We start from the raw sequence: 10,676 nt of genomic DNA, 5'->3' as shown, positions 1-10,676 counted from the left end.
AATAAGCCCCAAACCACCTCAACAAAATGGCTCCTAGAGCTTTACCCTCACCTGGGCGATGTCTGGAGAATCTCTGGCAGTGCACAATCTGCTGCATCTACGCTGCAACCTCTGCCTGAAGATCTGGGTAAGAACCCCTGACCATTTAATGTGTTCATGTGTAATTTAGGTTGGGTATTTTCTCATCCATATAAATACAAATAACTCAGAGCAGAATATCCCGGAGACAAATGTAATAAAGCAAAGATTTATTCTCAAAGTTGTTTTTACAAAACAAAAATAAGGTATATATGGGAGAAGATCTTGAAAAAGCCCCGGGAGATAATTAAAATATTCAAGTGTCACATCCACTTAAGAGTTTATACAATCGTACCCCAGAGCCTTCTTATAACACCCATACGGATGACTCCATGGACACACCCTGAACTACCTACAACATAGGTGTGTGCTTACCCCCATCAATCACACCAAAACCCCACAATGTCCACCTGCATCCATTTGTTAGCGTCGGTTGCTGCTATTCTCCTAATATCCAGACACAACACACCACATAGTCCCCCCATGGTCCCAGACACCATCTTCTCCCTCCAAATCATTGTACAAAAGAGTCAGTCAGAAAGGACAATGACTTCATCCGGGTCGCACTGCGTGGACACATGAGTCTGGAGGAGAGAAAGTAATAAATAGGTAAGAGCTGTTCAGACACTATGTGCATATCCATTAGTGGCCACGCTGGCGTCTTACCTTCACCCGTATAATTGGCTTGGTTGGGGTCTCCATTGGGCTGCAAGTCATCATCAGACCCGGAGTCTGGTCGTCCTGCTCAATTTCACTATCAGAGCCAGAAGAGCTGGAGTAGGATGAGTAACTGCTGGGGACAGAGACAGGGACAATGATGCTATAACTGGGTGCAAATCTAAGGAAACCTACAGAGAGTGTGTGAGATGTCCCCGGGACAGGGCCGGAGCAGAGGAGGGGACAAGGGAGAATGTACAATATAAGGTTCCCTGCTGCTGCATAGAGGAGACTTCGGAGAAATGCAGTGTACAAGTCATACAACAGCTCAGCTGCTTTACATCTTATGCCACATCCTAGCTTATCAGATATCAGAATACAGACCAGTTAGAGGATGCACAGGTGTCTAGCCCTGTACCACCCTGTAATGCTGTGGTCTAATTTGGGGTGTAAGCTGCAGCAGTAGTTTTCTGGTCATCCTCATATTCCCCTTACGTAGCCCTTTGCAGGTTGTTATGTGTGGGAAGGCTTGCAACTTTACATTGCTACCAGATCTTTTGATCAATTTAACTTTTTTGGATAAGAGGCAGGATGAACAAAAACAGCAATGCCAGCCCCGATGATGGCACCCAGAGCCACACGTGGCAGGCCTGTAGGCTTCCCTTAGGTCTCTAAATGACAACTTATTGGCAATTTCATCACAAAGTCAGCAATTGGGCCAAAGATGGAGGTCTGTCACTACTCTAAGATGCCGAGAAGCAACTGACCAGAACATCTAAGGGGTTAAATTGAAAGGTTTGGAATCGCGGCCACTTAAGGTGCTGGATGTACAAAACTGCTGCCCACTGCCAATGATGGCATGGGCAGAGCTCCTGTACACAAGCCATCAGCACACAGGTCTAGTTAATTTGTGATAACCACCCTAGAGGGTTGTCAGACAACCCAATACCAGACACAACCCCAGGACATGTGTGTGGTGGGTACTGGATTAAAGCATCCATGACAATAATACTCTCAGCAGTGTGAATGGCCCCATCTCTCACCAGTCCATTTTGGCTCTTTTGCGGCTGCTCTCTTTGTGGGCTTCAGCGTATCTTTTCCCGTTGTATCTGGATAGTCCGTTATTCTGAGGCCACTTCTCTGGGGTTGTAGCTTTCCTCTTCCTGTTCGGTGGGGGGCTGTCTTCTTTAGTCACTCTAGGTTTAGGGGAGTCTCTGAGAGTTAGCTTGGCAGGTTTCAGGTGCTTTAATGGAGTCTTTTGCACTTCTGTGGCTTCTTCTACTCCATTACTACTACCCAGAGGCGACGGATCACAGTCTGTCTGATTTTCACAATTGTCCAGGTCTGAGGCGTCCGTGTGGGCATTGGCTTCAGCAGCCTCATGCTCAGACACAGGACTATCCAAAGGTTTCTGATCTTCATCGTCTCCACTGTCCGCAGAGTCATCTGGCTGATCACCGTCTCCATGATTTCCAGTGGTGACCATACAGACCTCCTCCTCCTCCTCTTCTATACTCGCTCTGCTCTCACTCGGCTCGTCTGCGTTCACATTAGTGCAGCTTTCTTCCTGAACTGCAGGAGACACAGACGCTTCACTATGAGTCTCAGCATCCGTTCCTTCACATAACTCATCATCTTCAGCTTCATGCTCAGAGTTATCCTTGTCCTGGTTTTCCAATGACACCGTCATATCTGGTAACAAATACTTCCCTCTGTTTTCATCTTCTCCAGTATTTGCTTCACACGTCGCAGCTTCTTGATTTTCTTTCAATCCTTCATCCTCTGAACTTTGTACCCCGTTGCCGTCTTCTTGATCTTCCTCCATTTGATCCTGAGTGCTTGCGGGGCTTACGTCAGCCTCTGGCTCCTCACTCTGCTCGTCATCAGACTTGGCTTTACCAGGGCTGTCATTGGCAAGTGGCGGGAGGTCAGAGGAGACGGAGAGCTGTGCCTCCACCTCAGACTCCAGCGTTGTATTGGAAGAGTCTTTATCATGGGATGTAGATGTAGATGCTGGAGATGAGTCTTGTTCTGTTGCGTCTTCCTGTTCTTCATTCTCACCATCACCCTTGTCTTTTTCCCTGTCCTCTTCACCACCTGATGCCATATCCAACTTTTGGTCGGCCTCATTTTCTTGCTCAGCAGAAATTAATTCTTAAAATGGAGAGAAAGAGAAAGAAAACACTTTTCCTAATGAGCCAAATTTGAAGTCATATGTTACTATAGCAGATAAAATGTGCCCACGGTCATATAAATTATCTACAAAACCTTTCAGGGCTTTATCACCATGAGGAGGATAATGAGCAGATTCTGACTTTCTGATCACAAAGGTTCAGATTCTGTTCTATCTGATAACAGAGCGGCTGCTTAAACATTTATTAGCAGTCATTAGACATGATGCTGCCATAATGACCAGAGCCTTATAATCACTTCATTACCATCCACACGGCTCCTCACCTTCCTCATTTTCCGCCTCGTCATTATCTTCCATCTCATTACTTTGCTCCAGCTCTTCCTCTATATCAGTTTCAGAGTCTTCAGACTCTTCTTCCTCTGATGATGACGACTCCTTGTTTCTTTCAGGTGCCTGTCATGGAGGAAAGTGGAGAAGAAAATCTTAGCTACAGCTCCTTTATAAAGTAAATCCTCAAACTACAGGCAGTTCTCCCGAGTTACATACAAGTTAGGTTCTGTAGGTTTGTTCTTAAGTTGAATTTGTATGCAAGTCGGAACTGTATATTTTATAATTGTAGCTCCAAACAAAATTTTTTTGGTCTCTGTGACAATTGGATTTTAAAAATGTTGGGTTGTCATAAGAACCAACAGCTCATTATTGTAACCCAAGGCCAAAATACAGTAAATTCCCAGCATCCAATGCTCCGTTTGTAACCAGGGGTTGTCTGTAAGTCTGATGTTCTTTAGTAGGGGAGCGCCTGTATATTATTAATACAAGGTCAGAATAGGGGGACCCTCCTATTAAACATTTGAATAAATAAACAAACAATCAGAAACATTTATAACAAAGAAACAGCCCAGAAAGAAGCTTAAGATACTTCTATAGAGGAGAAGTGTCAGATCCTTGTGGGTCTCGCCCCCGGGACCAGAAAATATGACATCGGGTTCATTATTTCCCTGTAAATGTCTGAGTTGATCTTGCGCAGCTCCATAGCAGTACATGGAGCAATGGTCGTGCATTTAGGCCTTGGAGCTTCAGTCACAGGAAGGATCTGGAGGGTCTTTACATCTCATTACAATTTTCCTAATTATCTTATAATAAAATGCATGAAAACCCCTTCCAGTCCACACAGTAGTTTAGCGTGACACATACCCTTCTTGTTTTCATCTTATAATCATCATCTCCATCTTCCTGCAGTTCTGCATATTTTTTGATGATGTCATCAAGACGAGTCAGTGCCGTGTTCCGGTTCTCGCGCAGGCGGCGTGACAAACTTGTGTCCTGCTGAGCAGGATCATTAACTGTAAGAGGTTTACAAGTATCGCAGGTTAACAAGACATTGACATTTACTTTATTCAACAACAAGAACCAGTCGACTACAACCTGCCAGTCCAGAGGCAGTGGAGGCGTCTTAGAGCAATGGGCACTTCAATATGATTTCTGATTTGAATGAAGAGAAACTCAAATATATATATTTTTTTTATAATATCAGGAGTTTAGACTGTTGGATGTCTAGGAGGGGACCTTACCAAGCAGCCGACCATGGCTATAGCTGAACTGCTAGTACTGTGCCCGCTAGATGGACCAGGTACAATGTTTTTTCTCCCAAATCACTACTTCACTCCCTTCCTTACCTGCCCGGTCCTACAGTTACCAATGTGAAAGGATCCTCACCGTCCTCAGACCTACCCCACATAGTACTCTATGTCGCAGGTGCTTACAGAGAGAGCCCCAGCTCGCCTGCAAAGCTCAGCAATAGTAGTGTGAATGCATCACACATGAAAGACCCCATCACAGTGATACAGTAGGTTTTCCCATCATAAAGCAAAGAGTGGTGCAGGCAAAGGATTGGAGGGGAAACCCAACGCTCCAGGAGAAAAACAATAAATTACTCTTACCGTTAATGTTGTTTCCTCAAGTCACGACGGCACCACCAGAGAATACCAGGTGGCATCGTGAGGAAGGGGAAATTATGTTATAGTAAGATGTAAATTGGTTTTATGAAGTCAAATAGGCAGAGAGTTTAACACTGAAGACAAGCTCTCTCTTCCTCACAAAGCCCCCTCCACTGTAACTGAAGGTCCTACGTCACTAAACAGATCTCCTGATGTCCATCACAAAGGAGGAGACATTCAGACCTCCCCACCTTTACTTCAGTGATAAACTCTCCTCCTTGACTTCATACAACCAATTTACATCTCACTTCAAAACGGTTTTTCTGAATGCCGTCAACAAACACTGGACCATGAAAGAAACAAAAACCAAAAGGTGTTACTCTGTTGGACAGCAACATGTAGCGCACACAGAGCTTGCCAGAACAGCCCCTGTCTCCATGGGCTGATGACAGGTTCCCTTTAAATTTCCTGTTCTACTGGACACTGATTATTTATACTAAATTAAGCTTAAAGGGAAACCATCACTGCAATCTACCTATTAATTGCTATATTATGTAGGGCTATGCCCACAAATTACATCTCTACCTGCCACCTCCAGTAAGCTAAACCTTACTTTAGAAACATGCAAATGAGACTGAGATGCTTCGGGGCACATCAGCAGAGCACGTCAGTGTCATCCACACAGGAGTGAGATCTCTAGTCCCAGGAGTGGGGTGAGATGGGCAAAGAAAGAAGAATCTGTGCAAAGTGCTAGTGTAGCAGGGGTGGTGTTATAGCTGTGGAGCTGGGGCCCGGAAGCACTTCAGCCTCTTTTGCATATTTCTAAATCACCAAAGAAGCAGTTCGTCAATAAACAAAGATGGAGGTGTCCTGTAAGCTGTACCAGAAACTCCATAAAAGGATTGTAGAGCAGTAACTTTGGGATTTAAAAAAAAAAAAAAATCATTCCAGGCAAAAAAAAAAGCTATAGGCAAAAAGCCGAATCACAAAACCTTTCACAATCAGGAAACTTCAGCTGTAACTTTCCACTCACCACTTTTGTAGGGGTCAGTCAGGTGGCAGCCAAAGTTATAGATCATATCCAAATGTCTCCTATCTTGGAGCTTGTTACCAAGTTCTCTGAAGGCATCCTGGGCCATGCTTTGCATCTGCTTACGTGACAGACCTAAGCTATGCTTTTCATTTGCTCGCTCAACCACTCGAAGAACATCCCCATAATCAGGGAAGAGGTCTCTGCTACCATTGATAAATTTTTCCAGGCGCCGGTTGACTTCTGGGTACCGGGTACCTCTGTAAAGTATCCTTTGCTCTATGACGCGGCCAGTAAGATTAGAGCAATCTTTTAACTCACAAAGTTTCTCAAATATCCGCAGCAACTTGCGTTTGAGCCTCGACTCCTGGATGTAGCTGGAGTCCTCATCATCCAGCTCCTCCAGGCTCAGCTCTTTCTCTTGCAGTTTATTTATCTCCAGGGAATAAATCCTTAGAAGATTCTCCAGGTAGCGAATCTGTCGTTTAGATCCAGATTTCTTTACTGGCGACTCCTCAGCTTCTCCATCATCTTTTGGCGGTTCGGCTTTCTCTTCAGCAGGCTGCTGTGCGGGTTGGGTCTGCAGGCTCACCTTACGTTTTTGTGAATTTGCTTTTAGGGCGGTGCACAGTTCATTTATGTAAACGAAAATCTTTGAGCGCTTGGTCTGAACCCGAGTGAGACAACGGCCCAGTGTGTTTCGGAACTCAACAGAGGAGACATAGGTGGGATTGGCCTTGGCGTATCTTCCCTGAAGAAAGGTGATGACCTCTGGGTGTTCCACGGTCAGTTTTGAGCAGTATTCAATAAACTATAAAATAAAAAAACAAACAAAAACAAAACATATTTATCCAGCTTCAGGACTCTCATTCAGAAAGCATCACAACCAGAAGACAGAAGGAAGAAATAAGAGCATTACACAATGAAGCAAACACGAATAAAAAAAAAGTACAAGAAATAATAAGTCGTCTAAATTATTTTATGGGGAGAGTTGGACCTATTAGGGCTGGGCCATTGCTAGAAATATTTTGATTGAATCTCCATCTCGGCAAAACACATTTCTAAATTGTAATGAAAATCATGTTATCATCATAAGTCCCAGCCCACAGGTGGTGCGCATATCAGTCAGCATTTCCTATTAATTAGCTTTTTTTATGTTCCCTGTTGCTCTCAAAATAAATGGTGATCTGATGGTGACTGGCTACTAGATGACCGTTTTTAATAATCTGTACACACAGACATACAGTGAAGCAAGGGATCCCCAGCATTCAGTGCCACAACTCCCAGTATCAGCACTATATTCAGGGGGCTGCTGTGGTAGAGAAATGATTATATCATCCACTGTCAGGAGTGCACAGAGTCATCATATACATCACATCACACAGGCACAGGGAGCAGCTCTTGCCCTGTTATATTGGATGGTGTGGGCTGGGCAACTATAGAGGGTCAGCAGATTGGAGCATTCGCGGGCCTGTAATGAATAGCACTGGCCAGGGCCATTGGTAAAGTCACATGGCTTTACCACGAGCCGCTGCAGTGGAGAAACATTCAGGCGGCCAGTTGACCAAGAGTAGATAAAGCTCTTCTGACAAGTGGGTAAAATGGAGTTTACAAATGTACACAGTGAAGATTTTGCCTACCACATTATGAATTTTGGAAATTATGGCAAATTCACTTCTGCAGGTTCACTATGCACTTAAGTGTCATGTGGGGGGGGGGGGGGTGCAGAGTCCGAGTAGGAGCTCTGACAAGGATATACAAGTCCTAAAAGTGACCTACACTCATTGTTAAAGGAAATCTACCATCAAGCATGATAAACCAGGAACACTTCCTCAAAGACCAAGGCAGTGTCACTGTGGTAATTTTAAAATTATGCTAATGAAGGCTGTTAGGAGAGCTGAGGGAGCCGGGAGGGCAAGACAGTGTAACAGTCTGTAAAGCCAGATCACAGGCCAGGGCAGCCCTGCTGGCTCATTAACATAAATTTTAAAGGTTAAAAGGAAGGAGGCCATGGATAACAAAGAGGATTTCCACAGTCCCAGTGCCTGGATATATGAGTAATGTCCCTGATTTGTCAGGATGGATTCCTTTCCTCCTGATGGAAGGGTTTTCCTGGAGGAGAGCTGCCATCTCCTGCTTCCTACAAAGCACAGCACCACACTTCAGCTGTGCTCAATTGTAGCTCATGAAAAAAACAAAACAAAAGGTCCTTTAGGATAGGAAGGGTAACCAAATCCCAAAAAGCAATTAAAATGAGCAACAACCAAGCCACTTGATAAATGCACTTCAGTTTCCTGTCTTGGGAAGAGGAAGCTCAGGCTTCATACGGTGGTCATATGGTGGAGGCGCAGGGTATCAGACCGCTGCCCATCATCTAAGACTAGATAATAAAAAATACATTTATCCCTTCAAATTAAAATCTACAATGTCCTCACCTCATTGAAGAGAGTTTTATTTTCAGCACTAACCAGGGCGGCTTTACTCTCTTTACCCTTTGCGTTGCTGACGCTTTCTTCTACCTTCCCGTTTGTTTGCTTGGAGGAGCTGCTTGGGGTTGCCTTGGCTTTGGCAGCACATACTGGTTCCTCCTCATCTTCATCGTCATCTAGGACAATAATTTCATTCTTCTGAGACATCTTTCTCTTTAAGGAACTCAAGGTTGGGACGGAGTAAACATGGCAAGAATTACCGAGTGACAACCAACCTGTCAGAGGAGCAAAGCAGAAAGAACAATGAGGAGACACAGCACAGGACAGGACACAGCCCGATACGTGGCAATGACTTATTAACTGCTCTGGGGTGGTTGTTATTGTGAATTCCCTCCATTACATTAGTTTAAGACTTGTCCCCCCCCCCCTTCTTTTAAGACTGGTTATTGCAGACATTAGTGTCAACATTTGGCCATTTCTCCCTTCACATCTATAGGAAACCAATATCGTATGTGTGACGCATGTTTTTGGAAAACTTTAGGTAATAAACACAGTATGAAGCGAAGTGTATACGAGTATCTGCATCTGGAACGTTCTTACACTAATAATAATCCTCTATACCAGGAGTCGTGAGCTGTGATTATAGGGGCCTGAGAGATCTGCAGGGAGTGGGGCCCATTAGGTGGAAGCCCCAGGCCTGGGTGGCTCCTGCCTATCAGTTCCCATTAAACAGCAGATATACAGATAACCATCTAGGGCAGTGTTGGCGAACTTTTTGGAGACAGAGTGCCCGAGCTACAACCAAAACCCACTTGTATGTCGCAAAGTGCCATCATGACAAATTAAACAGCAACTTATTGAAATTTGGATTGTAGCTTCCCTCCAGGGTGCCCTGAAGAGGAAGAATCAGGGGACCCAGAGAAGTAGCTCCAATGACAATCCATCTCTATCCAGCCCTTCCCGCTCCTCCTTTAGTCCTGGCAGCCAAAGATTTTGCTTTATGGCACGTCCTGGGCTGTACAGGAACACAGGAGGAAGCATGGAGTCCTACCTGGCAAACTCTGTGTTGGGGTGAAGGCCTGGGTGCCCACACAAAGGGCTCTGAGTGCCACCTCTGGCACCAGTGCCATAGGTTCGCCACCACTGATCTAGGGGGTCTTTAGTGCTTGCAGGTTGTATGCGGCTCCGCAGTATTTATCAGTGTGAACAGGGCAGCGCCACATGAAATACCTGAGTGTGAAATACGTCTGACAACCCCAGGGGGAGAGGAGATGTTGGCGGCCATGTTGGTTGTCAGGAAGGAGGAGGAGCCACAAAGAGTCAACAAAGGAAAGAGCAGAACAAGGAGCAGCCCTCTAACTACACGAGCAGCTGATACCGCATGGACGCCCCACGGCTCAGTGACGGGTAATTGCCGCTATTCCTATGAGACCTGCCCTCACATTCCGCCATTACACCCCCTGTGACACAGCAGCGCCCCCGGCGGCCGGGCAGGAGCCTGCACCCGCTCATTACAGATAATATGGAGAGGGATGTGTCCGGTACCGGGCGGCGGGACTCACACACCCGCGGGAACACCACAAAGAGCGACCCCCGCGCCTCACATTACCGCTCAGCGCCTCCCGCCACCACTTCCGGCCTCCAGTAATGTCAGTGACGACAACACAAGCATTTCCGCTTCCGGTCAGACACAGGCGGCCTGAAGCGCCTCACGGCGGGGGGCGGGGCCCGAGGGCTTTGAACCAGAGAAAGCGCGGGAGAGGGCGGAGCCGTCACTGGATTGACAGCTGAGGTCATGCCCACAATAGGGCGGGGTATCAGTGGTGCATGCCTCGTACACACATTGCGGCTCCTGTATTACCCCTCCGGGGGAGGAGCAAAGGAGGAGGGGCCTGAGCTCCTGCTGCTCTAGAAGGTTCAGGGAAGATGGAAGAAAATTCCAAATGCGGTGAAATTCCTGAAAACCATTTTGCGGTGGGCCCTGTGTGTACAGCGATTCCTGTGCGGTTCTAGTGACTCCTCCCCCTAATTCTGTGGGTCATTATAAGATACCGAATTTATATCATCCGAAACTCTGCAAAATAATGTCTGAAAAAACTTGATCCCTCCAAGAGAGGGGGCGCAGGCAGGACACCCGGCCTCCGAGAGAGAGGGGGTGCAGGCAGAACGCCCGGCCTCCGAGAGAGAGAGTGGGCGCAGGCAGAACGCCCGGCCTCCGAGAGAGAGGGGGCGCAGGCAGAACGCCCAGCCTCCGAGAGAGAGAGTGGGCGCAGGCAGAACGCCCGGCCTCCGAGAGAGAGGGGGCGCGGGCAGAACGCCCGGCCTCCAAGAGAGAGGGGGTGCAGGCAGAACACCCGGCCTCCGAGAGAGAGGGGGCGCGGGCAGAACGCCCGGCCTCCGAGAGAGAGGGG

General features: G+C 46.7%; 1 protein-coding gene across 5 annotated transcripts; it reads right to left on the bottom strand.

The window, feature by feature from the left end:
- Positions 1-233: 233 nt before the first annotated feature.
- DAXX (death domain associated protein) lies at positions 234-10,008 on the bottom strand. Of its 5 annotated transcripts, none has more exons than XM_072125720.1 (8): positions 9,875-10,008; positions 8,272-8,540; positions 5,840-6,647; positions 4,064-4,212; positions 3,193-3,322; positions 1,779-2,889; positions 745-871; positions 234-662 (listed from the first exon to the last, which is right to left on the bottom strand). In XM_072125720.1, the coding sequence occupies exons 2-8, from the start codon at positions 8,470-8,472 to the stop codon at positions 609-611; spliced, it is 2,580 nt and encodes an 859-aa protein (XP_071981821.1). In that variant the 5' UTR covers positions 8,473-8,540; positions 9,875-10,008; the 3' UTR covers positions 234-608. The 5 variants fall into 5 exon arrangements, with proteins under 5 accessions (XP_071981821.1, XP_071981823.1, XP_071981824.1 ...); XM_072125722.1 differs by having other exon boundaries at positions 9,870-9,940; XM_072125723.1 differs by having other exon boundaries at positions 9,832-9,916.
- Positions 10,009-10,676: the final 668 nt, after the last annotated feature.

Source organism: Engystomops pustulosus, chromosome 9 (genome assembly GCF_040894005.1).
Source record: "Engystomops pustulosus chromosome 9, aEngPut4.maternal, whole genome shotgun sequence".
In the NCBI taxonomy this organism is placed as follows: domain Eukaryota; kingdom Metazoa; phylum Chordata; class Amphibia; order Anura; family Leptodactylidae; genus Engystomops; species Engystomops pustulosus.
This window is presented reverse-complemented; position numbering and strand designations above follow the sequence as displayed.

Bases quoted from the DNA above. Each gene is read 5' to 3' on its own strand.
- DAXX (XM_072125718.1), bottom strand. From the start codon at position 9,550: ATGGCCGCCAACATCTCCTCTCCCCCTGGGGTTGTCAGACGTATTTCA. The intron at 3,323-4,063 runs GTATGTGTCACG...CCTCCATGACAG, and splicing joins ATAAGATGAAAACAAGAAGG to GCACCTGAAAGAAACAAGGA. The intron at 663-744 runs GTAAGACGCCAG...TCTCTCCTCCAG, and splicing joins AGCCAATTATACGGGTGAAG to ACTCATGTGTCCACGCAGTG.